A 21,029-nucleotide genomic window follows, 5' to 3' on the forward strand; every position below is an offset into this window, starting at 1 on the left:
ATATTCTTATTCTTATATTCTTATTCTTATTCTTACCCTACCCTTCTCAAGTCTATCCATCTGGTTCGATGCCTTTCATCATTTTGCAATTTCCTGTTGCCCGTGGGTTCCTATCTCTGCAAAAATTGATTTTCTGTCTCTCTTTTTTGCCAAGGCGTCTTCTCTCCGCTCGGGTGCGGCCTCCTTTTTCAATAACGCATCTCGCCTCCCCTTTATTCCTCCGGCTAATAAAGCCTGCGGCTTCTAATGGCCTTTTAACTTCTTGTCTCCCCAGAGCGAGATGGAAATCCAAAGCCATCCTGGCGGAGGCGCCGAAAAAGGGCTCTGCGTCTCCCGTCGTCCAGTCGACCCGCCTTTGAGCTTCAATGGGGAAATCAGGATCTGGGATCTGGCATCTCCCACGGGTGTTGCAGGATCATAAACCCAGGGCCAACCATTGGCCGCCGGGCCCTTCCAACAGGCTAGCAGGTTGCCAAGACCGCTACGGTTTTCCTTTTTTTGGAAGGGAAAATGAGGATAAGGTTGGCATTGGCAGCGGAGAAGAACATTTGAGGTCCAAAGTTTTCTTCTGGGCACCTTGAATCAAGCGGACTTTCTTAGTTGTGGTTCTTCTCTTTCTTGAAGGAAGCCAACTCAGCTTCCCTTTGCGGGTTGCCATGAGGAAAGAAACTTGTGGCCTTCGGGCCCTTCAAAACGATGATTTTCATGCTGCCAGGGGTGTTCTGACACAGACATTGTGGTGCGTGGTGATTAAGTGCGAGCACCAAGACGCACAGACACCTCCTCATCTCTACCTTTCCCTGGTTAGTTCTCCATCTCGGTTGCTCCGAAGTGGTTCTAACAACCAGGGCTCTCACCATACCTGGACGGAGGGAACGCTGGAAAGATGTAGACCAGAGAAGACAAAACAAGAAAAACCCGGGCATTGTGCGAAGACGGAAATGTGGGGCAAACGGTCGAAGATTTTCTTACGAGCTGCGAGACGAGTCTCTACCCATTTAGTGAGGCAGAGAACAGCCCCCCCCCCCCCCGAATTCACAGGGAGACTCCTGCCTGGTTCGTTTTCAGTGTATTTATTGGTGCCTTTTTTAGTTGAATGTCAATCAATAAAAAGAGGCTCGTGTTTTTTTTTTCTACTAAATGAGTATCTGAAATTTTGGAGAAAGCTGCTATGGCCCGCCAGCGTCCAACGGAGCTGGCAGCAGAGTCAGACAGTGAGGAGGTTGGGGGGGAGCATGGGCCAGTCCTGGAGTCTGGGGAAGGCTCGGACGAGGGCTCTGTGTCGGAGGCAGAGAGGGGGCCCGGGCCGTATGCCAATTATCAGCTGCCTTCGGAGTTGGACATCAGTGAGGCAGAAGAACAGCTGGAGCCTGTTCCCAGTGTGCACATGCGCAGAGCTGTCAGAAGAACAGCTCAGAAATCAGGGTCGACTTGGGAGTAAAGCCATAGGTGGATGGTGAATGGCCCCTCCCATAGGAAATAAAAGAGGAACGAAAGGGGAGTGGGCTTTTGCAGGAAATAATTCCTTCGTTCATTCATTAGATTCGTTTCAGGAGTGTGAAGATCTGTCCGTGAATCTCAGAGACTCTGTGCCTAGTCTTTCCTTGCGCAGCACCTCATTTGGGAAAATATTGACATGGCAGCTTTCCAAGATAGATAAGGTCTGTGGTCATAAATACGCCTTTGAAAGACTGTTTGCCAGGGCTTGCTGAATGGAAATGAGAGGAGTTCACATTCGTTTAATAAAAGGGATTTTGTTGGGACCAGACTCTGCTTTATGCTTTTGGGAGACGCCTGGGTCGGAACAAAAGTAGTACCCCACTTCGAAAGAGGAATTACTGAGTGCTGGGCTCTTTTTTAATAACATTTTTATAAATAATGCAAGGTTGCGAAGATACCTAATACTCTTTCCTGCTCTTATTTTGCCCACAACAACAACAACCCTGCAGGGTGGGGTGAGAGAGAGGAACTGGGACTAGAACTCACCGTCGCCTGGTGATTGGCCCAAAGTCATCCAATTGGCTTTCATGCCTAAGGTGGGAGTAGAACTCAGAATCTCCTTGTGATTGGCCCAAAGTCATCCTAGTAACTTTCATGTCTAAGGTGCGATTAGAACTCACCGTCTCCTGGTTTTTAACTTGGCGCTTTCATCAATAGACCAAACGTTTTGACCCTGATTCCAAAGGCGATTCAAGCTGCTCTCGAACGGCATGGAGAAATTCTCCACTCCGTTTAAAGGAAGAAAACTTGGGTGGGGAGTCAATTCACTTGAGGAAGAAGTTCTCCAATTACTTATCTAGAGCAGATGACTGGCATGGGAGACTATCAAGCATTTCCAGTGCAGATGGCTCCTTTTTATCCTCGGTTGAAATACCAAACTTCAATTTATGACCAATAAAATTCTGATTAGAATACAATTCAAAATAGAATAGAATTCAGAATAGAATAGAATTCAGAATAGAATAAAATTCAGATTAGAATTCAGAATAGAATAGAATAGAATTCAGAATAGAATAGAATTCAGAATAGAATTCAGAATAGTAAAAATAGAGTTCAGAATAGAATAGAATTCAGAATAGAATAGAATAAAATTCTGATTAGAATACAATTCAAAATAGAATAGAATTCAGAATAGAATAAAATTCAGAATAGAATAAAATTCAGAATAGAATAGAATTCAGAATAGAATTCAGAATAGAACAGAATAGAATTCAGAATAGAATAGAATAATAGAATAGAATTCAGAATAGAATTCTGAATAGAATAGAATTCAAAATAGAATAGAATAAAATTCAGATTAGAATAGAATTCAGAATAGAATAGAATTCAGAATAGAATAGAATTCAGAATAGAATAGAATTCAGAATAGAATAAAATTCTGATTAGAATACAATTCAAAATAGAATAGAATTCAGAATAGAATAAAATTCAGAATAGAATAGAATTCAGAATAGAATAGAATTCAGAATAGAATAGAATAATAGAATAGAATTCAGAATAGAATTCTGAATAGAATAGAATTCAAAATAGAATAGAATAAAATTCAGATTAGAATAGAATTCAGAATAGAATAGAATTCAAAATAGAATAGAATTCAAAATAGAATAGAATAGAATTCAGAATAGAACAAAACAAGTTTCCAACCAAGTCAATGGGGAAAACCAGATTTGCTTAATGGCTGCATCATTCGCTCAACGGCTGCCGGGATTGGCTTTAACGACCACAGGAGAAAAGGACGTAAAATCAGGCTCAACTCATTTAACAACCGCCTCACAGTGACAGGAGTGGCCTTATCTTCCCCCTCTCGTGCAGCCATTCCAACCCAAATTGTGAGGGTCAATTTTGCATTCCAGATAAATCGAGGTGGGATTCCCCGCCATGCGCAAGACAGTGGCTCCAAAGGACTCCTCGGGGTTTGAATGTCAAGGCGTCAACTCCCCTCACTTGGCCAGCTGCATTTTCAATTGAAGGTTTCATAAAGAGCATAAAACAAACACAAGCTGAGAGAAATTTCCTGACAGAGAATTATTAATCAGCAGAAGGGCTTCATTGCAGAAGTTGTGGGTGCTCCATTACTGGCTATTTTTAAGAATAGAATAGAATAGAATAGAATAGTAATAGAACAGAACAGAACAGAATAGAATGCAGGATAGAATAGGAATAGAATGTTCCCAGCTGGCATGTAATGGACCATCTCCCAGAATTCCTCAGTCAGCATATCTGGCTGGGGAATTCTGGGAGTTGAAGTCCAGACATCTTCAAGTTGCCAAGGTTGACAAAAACTGATCTACACAATATGGGATGAAGTCAGCAGCTGTATTATACTGCCACCTGTGGCCGAGTATTGTATTGCAGGGGTAGATTTCTCTTTCTTAAATTTCATGGAATTGTCTTAGGAAGCAAGTTCCCATTATCCTTGGCCGATAAAGCATTCGGTGATGGTCCTTCTGGTGGGAATTGTATGCTGGGACTTGAAGTCCACTCATCTCTAGTTGCTGAGGTCAGAGACATTAGAAGGGCTAAAAGTAGCTTGTGTCTTGGAGAAAGTCTTTATCTATGTGGTTGCTAGGACTCAAAAATGACTGGATGACAGATTAATCAATCATCCATCCATCCATCCATCCATCCATCCATCAACGTCAGTCCAAAAATCAGATCTGTGGAAATGCAGAATGATTACTCATTGGCTACTTTTGCAATAACAAATCAGCTTTCCTGGTTGATTTACATTCATCATGTAAATCATCAGACAATCCACTGGCAGAATTCTGACAATACAGGGTACAATCGGTAGTCCTCAACTTATGACCACATTTGAGCCCAAAATTTATGCTGCTAAATGAGACAGTTGGTTAGAGAGTTTTCCCTCATTTTATATGCCATGGTTGTCAAGTTGTTAATACTATAATACACTATACTATACTCAATATAATACAATATAATTCAACACAATATAATGTACTACTATACTACACAATATACAATATATAATAATATACAGTAATATAATATACAATACTGTATTAACTATACAATATACTACAATATACAATAATATAATATAGAATAACACACCATACCATACTATTGTAGGAAGTTAGCACCCACCCCATCCCCCTCCTAGAAAAATGAAATATCCTGGAAAATATTGAAAAGGCAGAATATTATATTTCCCTGGATCAGAAATAGAGAATCATGTTTTTAGGCAGGAAACAGACACACTCTTAATGGCCCCCACCTTTCTCAATGGGCCATTAAGGACCCTGAGCTAGTTTACTCTACATAACAAAGATAGGACTAGTTTTCTGCAGAAACTCACCATATGACATCTGGGAACTCAACCAAATTTGGACTCAAAAAACAGGTTGACCCTGCATGGGAGTCTGACAACCAATCAGAATGCAAGCTCAAGATTAAAGGCCAGAGAGTGCATAAACCCAGGGACTTTCAACATCTCTGCCTCTTCTTCACGCAACATCTGGAAGCATCTGATCCTCCTTTTCCGTTCAGGAGCTCAAGCCATGTGATCCTGTCCACCATGAAATCATCTTTCCAAGCAGCCTCCATGTTTCCAGTGTCTTTTTCCCCACTTGGAACTGAACTCAGGAGGACATTTCTTCCAACACCCCCCCCCCAACTCTATTATTCTATCTTCTAAATATGTACAAACATCTATATATATATCTGGTGATATTTAATGATATATAAATGGTGATTTAATGATATATGTAGTTATAAATATAAATATTATATAGCATTCCATATACACATTTGTATTTATACATTTGTAATATTTATAAATGTAAATATTTTATAGCTTTCCATGTATACATTTATACTTAATACATTTGTAAGCTGCATATACATAAGACTATTTAGAACAATGTTTCTCAACCTTGGCAACTTGAAGATGTCTGGACTTCAAGTCCCAGAATTCCCCAGCCAGCTGGGGAATTCTGGGAGTTGAAGTCCAGACATCTTCAAATTGCCAAGGTTGAAAAACACTGATTTAGAGACAGCAAAACTCAAGATTTTCTTAGCGAGCCCGGAAGCACGTGCTCATCTACAGGACTTGGGCGACTCTATTATAATTTCTCTCTAGGGGAGATTAAGGGAGCTTTCTTCACGCCCTGCCACCGGTGGCGTGTTTTCATCTCGGGTCTCCGCCCCCTCTTCACGTCACCCGCGAGGCCCGCCGAACGACCAATCAAAGGAGAGGAGAGAGGAGGCGCGGCCAATGAGCGAGCCCGTCGGCCAGCGAGTCGGGCCTGGAGAGCAAAAGAAGCCGGACGCGGAGCCGGGGAGTCGCGTGATCGGAGTAGCCGGGCGAGGTGCCGCGGGTGCCGGCGGCGTTGGCAGCATCGGACCACCTCCGAAGAGAGCCCGCACCGCCTCTTCTCTCTCATCATGTCCCGGTGGTTCTTCCCGTGGTCGAGCTCGATCAAGAAACGGGCTTGCCGTTACCTGCTGCAACATTACCTGGGCCACTTCCTGGAGGAGCGGCTCGGCCTGGAGCAGCTCAGCCTCGACCTCTACGCTGGCGCCGGACGCCTGACCCGCCTCCACCTCGACGTCTGGGTGAGGCCTCTTCGCCGCGGCGGAGCGAAGGAGGCGAGAGGGGCCTGGCTGGCTTCCTTAGGCAGCCAGAAACCCCACCGGTGCAGCTTCCTTTCTCCCCCCCCCTCCTGTGCCCCCTCCTTCCCCTCCCTTCCCCCAGACTGTCCTTGGGATTACAAGACCTATAATCCCCTCCCTCCGAGAGAGGCAGCTGCCTAGGGGGCTGGGATGATGGGTTGTGTAGTCACAACTGATCCCAGAGGGGATTGGGATGGGCTTTCTATTCCCCCCCATATATGTCCCCTCTATATATCTATTCCCCCCCTCTATCTGTCACTATCATCTCTCATCTATTATCTATCAATCGCCTCCTACTTATCTATTATCTATCAATCATCTCTCTTCTATCTGTCTATATCTAATCTATTATCTATCAATCATCTCTCCTATATATCATCTATTATCTATCTTCTATCAGTCGTCCCTCTCTTGTATATCTATCTATCTATCTTTCTATCTATCTATATCTATCTATCTATCTATCTATCTATCTATCTATCTATCTATCTATCATCTATTTATCAATCATCTCTCTCTTCTATCTGTCTATATCTATTATCTATCAATCATCTATTTATTATCTATTTATCATCAATCATCTATCGCTATCAATCATCTATCAATCATCTTTCTTCTATTTATCTATTATCTATCAATCATCTCTTCTATTTATTATCTATCTATATCTATCTATCAATCATCTCTTTTATCTATCTATCTTATCTATCGTTATCATCTCTCTCATCTATTACCTATCGATCATCTCTCTCTCTCCATCCATCTTTCTCGGTATCTATCCTATCCCATCCTATCCCCCATTTCTATCTACCCCCCTTGTCTGTCTGTGTCTGTCTCTATCTATCTATCTATCTACCTACCTACCTACCTACCTACCTACCTACCTACCTATCAGTATTTATCCTATCCCCCCTCTCTATCTATCCCTCTATCTAAAATCTATTAATATACATGTATTATATGTTTAACATATAATTGTGTGTTCTGGTATATACATTTCTACATATATACACATGCTGTATACTGTTTGCCATATACCAGAAAGCGGGAGATGGTGAGTTCTAGTCCCACCTTAGCCATGAAAACTTGGGTGACTTTGGGTAAGTCCCAGCTCACAGGGCTGTTGTTGTTGTGAGGAAAATAGGAAGAGGAAGGGACTTGGATATGCTCGTCATCTTGAGTTATTTGTAAAAATAATAAAGGCAGGATACAAATAAATGTAGGATAACATTTTATAGTCTATGTATGTATATATGCAGCTTACAAATATGTAAGTAAAAATGTATACATGGAAAGCTATAAAATATATTTATAAATATCACCATATTTATATAGATATTTATAGATGTTTGTCTGTACATACTGGTATTGAGAAAATAGAATAACAGAGTTGGAGGGGACCTTGGAGGTCTACTAATCCAACCTGATAAATAAAATGATACGTAGCCTATATATCATTTTAGACAATTAACTGCCCAGTGTGTGTGAAAGTATATATATACTGGACATACGCACACATACAGGTAGTCCTCGAGTTATGACCCACAATTCAGCCCAACATTTATGTTTGCTAAGTGAAACATTAGTTCAGTAAGTGAATTTGCCTCATTTTACGACTTTTCTTGCCCGCGTTGTTAAGTGAATCACTACAATTGCTAAGTTAGTGACACGGTTATTAAATGAACCTGGCTTCCCCATTGACTTTGCTTGTCAGAAGGTGGCAAAAGGGGATCACCCTCGGACACTGAAACCGTCATAAGTACATGCCAGTTGCCAAGCCTCCCGATTTTGATCTCGTGACTGTGTGGGCGCTTGCAATGATCGTAAATGTGAAAAACGGTCATAAACCGGACAGTTGTAAGTCGAGAACAGCCTGTAGGCTTTGCCTTATGACCACAATTGGGACTGGAGCTTCGTGGCTAAGCACAATGGTCATTAAGCGAGCCCTAACTTACAGCTTTTGTTGCTGTGGTCGTTAAGCGAATGAGATGGTCATTAAGTGAATCTGGTCAACCCCCCTCCCTCCCCCTTGATTTGCTTGTTGGAAGCTGGCTGAGGAAGCCGGAAATGATCCTGGGATGCTGCCAACATCATAAACCATAAAAGGTCAAATAGGCAGCAAATACATTGAACAAATAATAATAATAAAGACTTGCTAAGCTTCCAAAATTTTATCGTGCTCATGAGACTGCTGCCATGGTCGTATGTGTGAGGACAGGACCTAAGTCACTTCCTTCAGTGCTGTCGTAACTTGAATGGTCACTATGTGTTACAGGTGTGAGTCATGTGTGATGCCAACAGGTGTCTAGACCAGGAGCTGAAAATGCACCTTGTTGCGTTGCGAGAGCAAATTGATGAAACCGAGACCCAGTTTGGTGTACTGATGAAGGGGCTGGCCTAGAAGCTAGGAGCCAGTGAGTTCTAGTCCCTCCTTAGACCCAAGGGGTGTGTGTGAGGAACTAGGTGATTTTGGGGCTAATCACCAAGAGGTGGTGAGTTCAAGTCCCACCTCAGGCATAAAAAACAGATGGGTGACTTTGGGCCAATCACCAGGCGATGGTGAGTTCTAATATTTTTATGGTGTTTTTATGCCTTAGGCATAAAAAACAGATGGGTAACTTTGGGCCAATCACCAGGTGACAATGCGTTCTAGTCCTGCCTTAGACATTAAAAAGAGATAGGTGACTTTGAGCAAATCACCAGGCGATTGTGAGTTCTAGTCCTGCCTTAGGCATGAAAGTTAGTTGCATGACTTTGGGCCAATCACCAGGAGACTGGGAGTTCTAGTCCTGCTTTAGGCATGAAAGTCAGCTGGGTGACTTTGGGCCAATCACCAGGCGATGGTGAGTTCTAATCTTTTTATGGTGTTTTTATGCCTTTGGCATAAAAAACAGATGGGTGACTTTGGGCCAATCACCAGGTGACAGTGAGTTCTAGTCCTGCCTTAGACATTAAAAAGAGATAGGTGACTGAGCAAATCACCAGGCGATTGCGAGTTCTAGTCCTGCCTTAGGCATGAAAGTTAGTTGCATGACTTTGGGCCAATCACCAGGAGACTGGGAGTTCTAGTCCTGCTTTAGGCATGAAAGTCAGCTGGGTGACTTTGGGACAATCACCAGGCGATGGTGAGTTCTAATCTTTTCATGGTATTTTTATACCTTAGGCATAAAAAACAGATGGGTGACTTTGGGTCAATCACCAGGAGGTGGTGAGTTCTAGTCCTGCCTCAGGCATGAAAGCCACCTGAGTGATTTTGGGCCAGTCCCTCTCTCTCAGCCCAACCCACCTCAGAGGGTTGTTATGGTAGGGCAAATAAGAGGCTTTGTTACAAACAGATCCTCAGATCGGTTTGCTGCCTTGAGTCGCTTGCAAAATAAGAAGGCCGAGCTGGAATTCTAAGCGATGAACAGGAAGCCTGGGGCCGTTGAGCTCCGGCCGGCCGCCTTGAGCAAGAGCAAACCCGCCTCGGATGGAGCAAGGGCTCCAGGAAGTGTCGAGTGTCTGGAGAGGAATGTGGGGTGTTTGTTTTTGTAGATTTGACTCATGTGCTCTCGGTCGGGCGTCACAGCTGTTGCCTGGCCACCCAGCGTTGCAAAAACAGGAGATGTTGCTCCTGTTTGCTCTCCAGCCCAGCCAAGCGTCTCCCTGGCCGTGGGAGCAAAAACCGATTTCCCAACCAACGGAAGCGCCCGCTGCCAATTTGGGTCTCTGCTCCTTGGCTTGGTTTATATTTATAGCCACCCGGGCGTTATTGTGCTCCGGGCTACGTTCCTTTGTTGACCAGAGGCGGGCTTGCCTGGCCAATAACCAGCCAAGAAGACTTTCTGATTTCTTGGGCCTAATCACCAGGAGTTGTTGAATTCTAGTTCTCACCTCAGGCATGAAAGTCAGCTGGATGGCTTTGAGCCAATCACCAGGTGACAGTGAGTTTGAGTCCCGCCTCAGGCATGAAAGTCAGCTGGGTGACTTTGAGCCAATCACTAGGAGATGGTGAGTTATAGTCCTGCCTCAGGCATGAAAGGCAGTTGGGTGACTTTGAGCCAATCACCAGGTAACAGTGAGTTCTAGTCCCGCCTAAGGCGTGAAAGTCAGCTGGGTGACTTTGAGCCAATCACCAGGTGACATTGAGTTCTAGTCCCGCCTCAGACATGAAAGTAAGCTGGATGGCTTTGAGCCAATCACCAAGTGACAGTGAGTTCTAGTTCCACCTCAGGCATGAAAGTCAGCTGGGTGACTTTGAGCCAATCACCAGGAGATGGTGAGTTCTAGTTCTCACCTCAGGCGTGAAAATCAGCTGGGTGACTTTGAGCCAATCACCAGGAGATGGTGAGTTCTAGTCCCGCCTCAGGCATGAAAGTCAGCTGGGTGACTTTGAGCCAATCACCAAGAGATGGTGAGTTTTAGTCCCGCCTCAAGCATGAAAGTCAGCTGGATGGCTTTCAGCCAATCACCAGAGGTGAGCTCGCCTGACCGATAACCAGCCAAGAAGGCCTTTATTGCCGTGACAGCATACCTATGGCACACGTGCCCAAAGTGGCACATGAAGCCATGTCACCCGGCAGCGAGCCCTTACCGGTTTGTCTTCTGGGTTTCTGGCGAGCATGCGCATGCGACGATCAGCAGTCCTTCGTGTACGCGGCAGTGCTGAAAACTGGTGTGGGCGCATGCATGCCATCCAGCTGATTGTTGGGTGTGCATGCATGCCAGAATCCAGAAGTTCGGCTTTTCCGAAGCGCGATCCCTTTGCATGTGCAGCAGTGCCCAAAACAGGAGTACGCCTGCCCACTGGTCAACTGATTGTCAGGTGCGCATGCCTGCTAGAACCTGGAAGTTCAGCTTTTCCCATGTGGCTGTAACAAGTGTGCGCACGTGATGTTTCCACGCAGCCTTTTTGGTACTCAGTGCCAAAAAGGTTCGCCATTGTTGATTTGCTGCAACAAATGGGGAGAGAAGCTTAACAAAGCTTAGTTCTCTAAAGATCCAGCCCAAATGTATTTATGGATTGATGGATAGAAAGTCCGTACAGAGAGTGGTGAGGACAGCAGAGAAGATTATCGGAAGCTCGCTTCTCGTCTTTCAAGGATATTGCTTATAAGCTCTATGTGCTTAGAGCCCAAAAGCATTGTTAGAGACCCCACACACCCACTTTAGGGTCTGTTTCTGTTGCTCCCCTCTGGGAGGAGGCTTCGAAGTATTTACAACAGGACTAGTAGATTTGTTCCCTAGGCCACCCGTCTGGTGAACTCACAAGATTAGTTTTTATCGCCATAAACATGTATACATCTGAACTGGACTGTGTTGTTTCTCTGTCTCATATAATATACTAGCTGCTTTGCGACAAAATTATGTGATAGGGCAATGCAGGAGAAATCCGGTTGACTCTGGTTCAATCCATTGGCTCAGTGGTGGTCGACCATTGAAACACATAAGGGAATATCTCACCCGCTGCCTTGAGCCCGTTGCAGTAGTCAAGTGGAGAGATGAATTGGGGATGGGAGACCGTCAGCAGCGATGGTTGATTCAGGATATGTTCCTTAGATATGTTTTGCTTAACGCGGCCTTATCTCCTCTTCCACAGTCTGTGAATGAGTTCCTGGAGTCTGTGGGCGCCCCGTTGGAGATCCTGGATGGCTTCATCGACAGCATTGCCGTCACCATCCCCTGGTCTGCCTTAGTCACCGAGAACTGCACGGTGGAAGTCAGCGGCCTGCAGGTCACCTGTCGGCCCAAATATCGCCAAGGTGGGAGCCAGAGACGGGAGAGGGGGAACAATTGGGGCCAGCTGGCTAGAGTCAAAATCAATAGAGCTAAAAAGGACCTTAGAGGTCATCTAATCCAGTGTTTCTCAACCTTGGCAACTTGAAGATGTCTGGACTTCAACTCCCAGAATTCCCCAGCCAGCATTCGCTGGCTGGGGAATTCTGGGAGTTGAAGTCCAGACATCTTCAAGTTGCCAAGGTTGAGAAACACTGATCTAATCCAACCCCCTGCTCAAGCAGGAGACCCTGGCCTAGACCACTTTTCAATCTTTTCTTAAAAACCTCCAGTGTTGGAGTATTCACAATTTCTGGTGGCAAGCTGTTCCACTGGTTACCGTATTTTTTGGAGTATAAGACACTCCGAAGTATAAGACGCACCTAGCTTTTGGGGAGGAAAACAAGGGAAAAATATCTGCCTTTGCCTCCCAGCAATTTGCCTCCTTGCAACAAACAGCACAGACAATATACACTGTTTGTAGTGTTATATTTCAGGCCATACCTGTACAGATACTGTTAAAATTGATGTGCTTTCTGGAAGTAGAGTTATTCTCTATTTAAAAGAACAGCACTTTTTAAAACAATAGCATGGAGCCTCTTCAGATCGAGCATTTATTTTAAAAAGCTTCTTCATTTTGTTAAGTTGTCTAGAATAATAATAAAGCAGTCTTTAAAAAATAAGTCTAATATTTTGAACATTCTATTTATAGTTCTTGACTTACCTCCTTGCAGCAAACAGCCTGATTAGCACAAGAAAAAACAAATCTGCCTCCCAACAATTTGCCAGGTGGAGCAAACAATAAGTTTCACTTTCAATTTCTCCCAATCATCAGCTGTTTCAGGCTGCAGGGATTGCTATTCCTTATTGAAGCCTCCACAAGCCCCCCTTTGCTGCAAGAAGGTAAATTGCTGGGGGTCAGAGGCCAAAGGGTGGGGCCGGTGCGTGGCTGGGGCCACATTCAGTGTATAAGATGCACCCAAATTTTCACCCTCTTTTAGGGGGAAAAGGAGTGTCTTATACGCCGAGAAATACGGTAATTGGCCTCACTGTTAGGAAGTTTCTCCTTAATTTCAGGTTCCATCTCTCCTCAGTTAGTTTCCATCCATTGTTTCTTGTCCTGCCTTCTGGTGCTTTGCAGAATAAGTTGACCCTCCCCTCTTCGTGGCACCTTCCCAAAAACTGGAATAACTGCTATGATGTCCCTCCTGGTCCTCCTTTTCTCTAGACTGGCCATATCTAATTCCTGCAAAATATGTTTCAAGCCTTTAATCGTCTTAGTTGCTCTTAAGAACTTTTTCTAAAGTTTCCAGGTCTTTTTTGTACTGTGGAAACCAAAACTGGATGCGGCATTCCAGGTGAGGCCTCACTATGGGTTTATAAAGCAGTACTAATACTTGGTATGATTTGGATCCTATGCCTCTGTTTATACAACCAGAGATTGTATTGGCGTTTTTGGCTGGCTCAGAGGTGGGTTTCGCAGAAGTTGACCACTGATTTGCATGCGTGCGGCTTCGAAAACGTGGCTAAATAGGATGGCATACAGTTGCACCCGCTGGTTGCCACTACCAATTCGCTGATTCAGCCAAACTGGCTGAATACGACCTCTAGGCTGGCTCACGTTTAAGGGAGCGTCTGACTGCCTTTCTCTGCTTCCTTACCTGTGTTTCTGACCTACCCATGCCTCCTCCTTCTCCTCCTCCTCCTCCCCCTTGTCGTAAAAATATCCCGATAAAAAAACAAAGGGCAGCCACAGGCAATAAATCTGTCTTTAAGACCAGAGGTTTATTGTTTCATAAACAATTTTTGAACATGAATAGCAAACATAGCATTATTTAAATTAGCATCTTATTGCAATAAGGTCCACTATCATAGCAAGGATTAGCTACGGCCAGTGGCCCTGAACTCTTCCCAAGACGATCTTTTTATACTTTTCTGCACTCATTTCACAACTTACTTCCTTGTTCTGCCTTACTGACCGTCACTCTCTGCAAACACCCCACGTGTACCTTCGAAGTTCTCTAGAAAGAGTGCAGAGAAGAGCATCAAAAAGGATTAGGGGACTGGAGCTAAAACATATGATGAACGGTTGCAGGAACTGGGTATGTCTAGTTTAATGAAAAGAAGGACCAGGGGAGACATGATAGCATCTTCCAATATCTCAGGGGCTGCCCCAAAGAAGAGGGAGGTCAAACTATTCTCCAAAGCACCCCATGCCTCAAATTCAAGTAAGAGCCTGGAAGATGATGATCATTTATTGGCTTAAAATGCATTTCTTTCCAGAGGGACTGTCCCCACTAGTGTTGACTGACAACTTCCCTTCCCCTGGAAACAAGCAATTGATCACAAGCTGGGCTCTTATGGGCTCTCACCATTATTCTTAATGTCCCTAGGATTTGAGCAAGCAAAGCAAGTAGTAATCAATAGAATGAGGGACATGGAGTTCCAAGAAGAACTAAATAGGTTGCTTTTCCACAGTAGGGACAGAATCAAACAGGATGTGTGGGAATCGGCAAGATATCTAAATGACCTGATCTCCCCAAAACAAAGAATAGCTTTCTTCAGAGCCAGATTTAACATTCTTCCCTCAGCACTCCTCCAGGGCAGGTATAAGAGAACACCTATAGCCGAACGCGTTTGTATATGTGGTAAAGGAGAAGTGGAAGATAATTCACATGTACTATTACACTGCGAGCAATACAGAGCTTGTAGGTCTGCATATATTCTCCCCTTATTAGAGAGATTGCCAGGGAGGGCAGACAATTTTTATCTAGGCTTTCTCCTCCAGGATACTAACCCGGTTACCACGTATGCAGTGGCAAAGTTCTGTGCTGCTGCAATGTCCATAAGAAAAAAATTGGCTACAGTATAGTAACATCTTGTACCAATTATCTGGACATACCTTTAACAATCTTTGGACCATAATGTTATTATCCACTTTTAATGTCAATACTTTTAATTATATTTTAATGTTAGTACTTTTTAATATAGTGTAAAAACAAATGTATATTGCTGGTCTTTGACCGTAATAAAGATCTTACTTACTTACTCCAAAGCACCCGAGGGCAGAACAAGAAGCAACGGGTGGAAACTAATCAAGGAGAGAAGCAACTTAGAACTGAGGAGAAATTTCCTGACAATGAGAACAATTAATCAGTGAAACAACTTGCCTCTAGCAGTTGTGAATGTCCCAACACTGGACATTTTTAAGAAGACGTTGGATATCCATTTGTTTGAAGTGGTGTAAGGTTACCTGCCTAAGCAGGGAGTTGGACTAGAAGACCTCCAAGGTCCCATCCAACTCTGTTACTCTATTCTATTCTTCTATTCATTCTATTCTAGTCTATTATTCTAGTCTATTCTAGTTTAGTCTAGCCTATTCCATATTCTATTCTATTCTGTTTCATATTCTATTCTATTCTCAGACACTTGTTACTTTCAGTTCCTCATTTCCCACTATCTCATTCTTCTTGCTCTAAATATATCCATTTCAAGTACAAACTTTGCAGAAAAAAAAGCACCAAAGTTAGACACAACTCAGCACCTTTGAAATATGCCTGGTACCTTTTGCAATTAGGTTAGTTTAAAACTTTGGTTCAGCGAGGCCTGCAAGCTGCCTCCTAGGCCTATTTACATGCCACTTTCCCACAGATATTTTTTCTCCCACCCAGGTCATGCTGGCTCAGATTCCCAGAGCTGGGCTTCCTGCATGACCACCTCCATGCAGCTGGCTCAGGAGTGTTTGAAGGAACAGACGGAGGAGCCTTCGGATGCCAGCCAACCTCTGGAAGGCCTGGAGATGTTTGCCCAAACCATCGAAACAGGTAGATGGGAGGGCAGGTGGGAGAGACAGGGCAGGGAAAGGGGTGGAAGGGAGAGAGGACCGAAGCAGCCGAGAGTTGGAGGGTGAGTCTGTTGGCAGCTCAGCCCAGGCTGTGTTTGCTTAATGACTGCTAAGAAAATGTCACAAACTTGGGTCAGAGACATGAATGAGATCGGATTGTAGTAGGCCAGTGATGGGACGGATGCTGGAGATCTTCACCCTGGGCCTGGCCACTCCAGAGTAGAAACCCAATTATGGCGCAAGGAACACCGGTCCTTAAATAAATCAGAGCCAAGACAGGGTGTCTTAAGTCTCGATGGGTGAAGAGAAGTTGACTTTTCCCAGTGCTGCAGCCCGTAATCCTCCTTGGCATAATTTTTTTTCCTTCCCCCCACACAGTTCTAAGGCGGATCGAAGTGACTTTTCTGGACACGGTGATACGGGTGGAGCACACGCCCAGAAGCAGGGAGGCACCCGGCGTGGCCCTGGAAATTCACATCAAAAGGTCAGCTTTGGGTGGCTCTTGATGCCTGGTTCCCCCCCCCCCCCCCCCCCCCCCGCATCCCAATTCTATCAAGAAAGCCATGGGGTCAAAATCACATTAAAGGGAAAGGATGATTCGGAATATTATGTGGTATGGTATGAATGGAGAGACCAGTGATGATGAACCTTTTCTGCTCGGAGTGCCCAAATCACAACATGTGTGCAAATGGATGCATGCCAAAGTGCTGGAAACCCAAAGACTAGCTGGCCGGGAAGTGCATGCCTGTTTTTGGCCCGTTTTTTGGGGCCATTTTCAGACCAAAAACGTCCCCCCAATGCCTAAAACCGGTCTAAAAACAGCCTGAAAAATGCCTCCAAAAACTCTTTTTTTTTTTGGCTGTTTTTCAGGCCATTTTTCGATGCTCCACGAAGAGCAGCTGACATGCATGCCAGAAGACCATCTGGCAATGGCCATTGTGCCCACAGCGAGGGCTCTGCGTGCCACCTCTGGCACGCGGGCCATAGGTTTGCCCTCACGGGGATAGACAATAGAAATGAGAAACGGAAATGTACATCGGGTTAGAATGTTTGGAAATAGAATGTATATGCTGTATTTTTTGGAATAGAATGCGAACCTTTTTCCCTCAAAAAAGAGGCTGAAAATCTGGGTGCCTCTTTTACACCGAATACAGCATATATATTTTTTGCCTCCCCAAACCCCGCCCCCTTCACCAAAATGGTTGAGCATAGCGTTTAGGAGGCTTTCAGACAGTTTCTGGGGGCTGGGGAGGGCAGAAATGAGCGAAAAATGGGCCATTTTTTGCTCAATTTTGCCGCCCCCAGTCCCAGGAGCACTCTATAAGCTCCCTAATACTCTTTTTTTTTTGACAAAAAACAGGCCCGTTTTTGCAAAAAGAAGGGACGTTTTTTGCTCAGTTTCTCCCCCCTCTCTCCTGAGACCACTCTACAATTCATGCCCTTTTGGGGGGGGTGGAAATAATGGGCCCGTTTTCTCGAAAAACGGGCCGTTTTTGGGAGGTTTGCGGAGTGTAAAAACTTTTTTTTAATTTGCCTCTTCAAAAACTTGGTGCGTCTTATACTCTGAAAAATACGGTAAATTGTATACAAACAAATATTGATCCTAGTTAAATGAACAATGCCACAGATCTATTAAATATGTGATAGAGACATGTAAAGAAAAAATGTGTGGTGTAAAAAATATTAAAAATAAAAAAAGTCATGGAGTAGGAAGGAAGGGCACTTCTAGGGGCCATGTTGGCTGGGGGATTTTGGGAAACGGGCACCTCAAACCATCTGGAAGGCATCATTGGAGGAAAGCAACGGTGGGATTCAGCCAGTTTGGACCAGTTCGGGTGAAGTAGATGCTAATTTTACATCTGGTTTGCTGAACCGGTCTTTGCAAGGACTGGCTGGCCACACTCGCCCCTCCCTCCCAGGAGTCTCCACGCAGCCCATTCTGGATGCCAGGTAAGGGTAGGGCCCGCATGGAGGCTGTGGGAAGACGAAAAAGGGGTCTCTTGGAAGTTCCGGAAGTCTGGAAACTGCCTGTTTCCGGCTTCTGGAGCCTGGGAAAGGCGAAAGTGCCCTCCCTCCCACCGTGGTGCACAGACCAAGGAGGCTATGCCCATCCAGCAACTGGGCAACTGGTTGCTAAAATTTTTGAATCCCACCCCTGGAGGAAGGTCACACTGTAGAGCCACAATAGGGGGGTTAACTGAAAAAGGCAGTGGGATTAAAGTGCACCCAAGAATGGGCGAAACACTACCAAACATTAAGAGCCGTGGTGGCGAAGTGGTTAGGATTCAGGATTGCAGACAAATTCTGTCAATTACAAGCAGTCCCACTCGTGCACACTGTCAGAATCATATTGCGGGGGTGCAGGTGGGCAGGGGATCTAAATGAAGCGTCTGAATTGTTTTATCACCCTCATTTAATGGCCACACAATCCCTTGCAGAGTGGAGTCTGGGCAGCTGAATGGAGCTGAGTGTTTACTGGCCTGATGCCCTTCCTGTCGTGAATGCGGAGTTTTATTCAGCAGATACATTCTCATTGTGCCCAGAGAGAGAAATATCTGCCTCTACGTAGGATTGAACTCACGGTCTCTCCTGATTGTGAGGCGAGAGCTCCACCTCTAGGCCACTGCCTTACCCAAACCACAGATGCCTTGAGTTAGCATGGTGGGAAATGGCCGGGGTCTTGTTCTGATGTCCCCCCTTCCTCTCTTTACAGGTTGGACTACTGTGATGAAGTGGTGCGGGACCCCGGGCAGGCGCTAGCTGTTGACATCCATCAGCCTCCGCCGTTTGTGCAAAAAATCCTCCAGCTGAGCGGCCTCTTGCTTTACTATGAGGAATTTGGTGAGGGCAGTGCCCGGGGCCCGAAGGTATGGCCTTGTGGGAGATCCTCCTCCTGTCTCGGGGGTGGTTGCCAATCGTCCCACTCAGTCACCCAGCAAAGAAAGGCTCCTGGCCGTTTGTTTTTTGCCAAGAGTAGACTTTACGGAAGCTTTAAATGGTTGCGGAAGTAGCAAAGCCGAATCTGAGGTTTTCCCGCGCAAACAATACAAAGGACAGTTCCCTCTGCTATCCCCAAGTTATCTTCCAATTAGGCGTGATCCCTCAAAACCGCGCTCGACTAAGCCGCACCCGATTAAACCGCGTCGCTGACGTCATCAACAGGGCGACAACAGCCAGCGCGGAGAAAGAAGGGCGCTTTAAATAGCGCTTTGAAAGCAAGCCGATTCAACTTAAGGTAAAGGTTAGGGTTAGGTTTAGGGTTAGGTTTAGGGTTAGGGTTAGGGTTAGGTTAAGGGTTAGGATTAGGTTTAGGGTTAGGTTATGGGTTAGGTTTAGCGTTAGGTTTAGGGTTAGGTTAAAGGTTAGGGTTAGGGTTAGGGTTAGGTTAAGGGTTAGGATTAGGTTTAGGGTTAGGTTATGGGTTAGGTTTAGGGTTAGGTTAAGGGTTAGGATTAGGTTTAGGGTTAGGTTTAGCGTTAGGTTTAGGGTTAGGTTAAGGGTTAGGTTTAGGGTTAGGGTTAAGTTAAGGGTTAGGATTAGGTTTAGGGTTAGGTTATGGGTTAGGTTTAGGGTTACGTTAAGGGTTAGGGTTAGGGTTAGGTTTAGGATTAGGTTTAGGGGGGGTTAGGTTTAGGTTTAGGGGTTAATTTTAGGTTTAGGGTTTACAGCGTGCTTCTGTCTCCACGCTGTTGTTGCCCTGTTGATGACGTCAGCTACGCGGTTTAGTCGGACGCGGTTTAGTCGAGCGCGGTTTTGTGGTGGAACCCCAATTAGGTGCTTGTCTATTGTTTAGAATACAGGTTCTCCGTTCCCAGCTCTTCATAATCAATGGTTGGTCTTGGCTGGCTGGAGCTTCTCACAAGGCTCAGCAGGGCTTCCATATCTCTTCCCCCCCCCCACCCCCGGCCTTACAGTCTGTTCACCATCCCACTGGTTGAGCCAGCAAAGGAGACTCCTGGGACATCTTTTTACCAAGAGTATAATTTTATTGAAAATTCCCTGTGGGTGCAGAAGTGGAAAAGCCAATTCTAACATTTTCGCACACAAACTTGCCCACACTGCCAGAATCATGTCGCAGGGGTGTGGGAAACTAAATGAAGCCTCTGAATTGTTTCATCCTCATCTTCATTTAATGACGCCATAATCCCTTACGGGGTGGAATCTGGGCAACTGAATGGAGCTATACAATGTTTACTGGCCAGATGCCCTTCCTGTCGCCTGTCGTCATGGTGCCCAAAGGGAGAAATATCTGCCTCTACCTAGGATCGAACTCACAGAGGGGAAGTGCCTGGCTGGCCCCTCACTGTTTCCAGGACGGTCCCACGGGCCAGGTCTAACCGGACGTGGCCCCCAAGCCTTGAGTTTGACATGTCTGGCCAATCGGTTACAATTGTGTTGTTTTGGGAACAGTCTCTCCGCCTTGGATTTTCCCAACCGATGGCCTTGGGGTGCTGGATCTGTCTTAGGCTTCAAGTTGGCACACTTGCATTCCTTCACCATCTGCCATAACCCCCTGTAAGGACTGGCCTCTCCTCTCTGCTCAACTCTTGAAACAATTAGCATTTCAAAACTAACCTTTTATGGGAAGAAAGGGATAGCAAGACAAAAGAAGCAGGATCTGAGGATCCCTGCACAATTCTGCTAGATTAAAACAGTTAGAGACACCCCCACTCTCCTCAGTCCGATGTGGAAAAAGCCAAAGTTGTTTTGAGAATCACAGGCTGAGAAGGTGATAGGAAGCTGTTCTCGGGCGTCTCTTGCTGAGACTCTAGAGCGGAGACAAAACAGAGCCCTCATCAAAGCCTTCCCCAGACTCCAGGACTGGCCCATCTTCCTCCCCAACCCTCCTCACTGTCTTGAGTCTGCCACCAGCTCCCCTGGCGGGCTGTAACACCGGCATTGTTTTGATGGAAGTTTGATTTCCTTTTCACCCAGGAGGCCGAGCCGTGCGATTCCGGCGGGGAAGAGGCTGGCCCCAGTCCTCTGCTTCAGATCGGAAGCTGCTCCGGATACACCGAGATGAGGATTAAGCTCAAGCAAAACGAGGCCTTCCCTGGAGCTAAGGTCATTCCTGGCCCTTGCCCCCCCCCCCCTCGAACTGCTCCTCTCCTGGGTGGCGGCCCTGACAAGTGTGCGACATTCCTGGCATGGGGTCTCCTGCAGGAGCACAGGGTTGGAATAGAGGACCTCTGAGGTCCCTTCCAACTCTATTCTTATTCTATATTCCGTGATTTTTAATCGTTAAAGCATGCAAAAACTGTTGGTTTTTCCTCCTGAATGCACGCTCAGTTTAGCA

The 21,029-nt window shown here is 45.3% G+C and overlaps 1 protein-coding gene across 3 annotated transcripts in view; it reads left to right on the top strand.

Annotated features, from left to right (window-relative positions):
* The first annotated feature begins 5,721 nt into the window (after nt 1-5,721).
* ATG2A (autophagy related 2A) overlaps nt 5,722-21,029 on the top strand; it is a 75,765-nt gene continuing 60,457 nt past the window's right edge. For 2 of the 3 annotated variants that reach the window (XM_032233918.1, XM_032233919.1), the window contains exons 1-6: nt 5,722-6,078; nt 11,714-11,876; nt 15,561-15,713; nt 16,112-16,217; nt 18,447-18,600; nt 20,669-20,797. In XM_032233918.1, the coding sequence (XP_032089809.1) occupies nt 5,908-6,078; nt 11,714-11,876; nt 15,561-15,713; nt 16,112-16,217; nt 18,447-18,600; nt 20,669-20,797 (876 nt within the window). In that variant the 5' untranslated portion in view covers nt 5,722-5,907. Of the gene's footprint in view, nt 6,079-11,713; nt 11,877-15,560; nt 15,714-16,111; nt 16,218-18,446; nt 18,601-20,668; nt 20,798-21,029 lie in introns of those variants that run through there. The other variant, XM_032233920.1, reaches the window with a different exon arrangement.

Source organism: Thamnophis elegans, chromosome 17 (genome assembly GCF_009769535.1).
Source record: "Thamnophis elegans isolate rThaEle1 chromosome 17, rThaEle1.pri, whole genome shotgun sequence".
Lineage (NCBI taxonomy): Eukaryota > Metazoa > Chordata > Lepidosauria > Squamata > Colubridae > Thamnophis > Thamnophis elegans.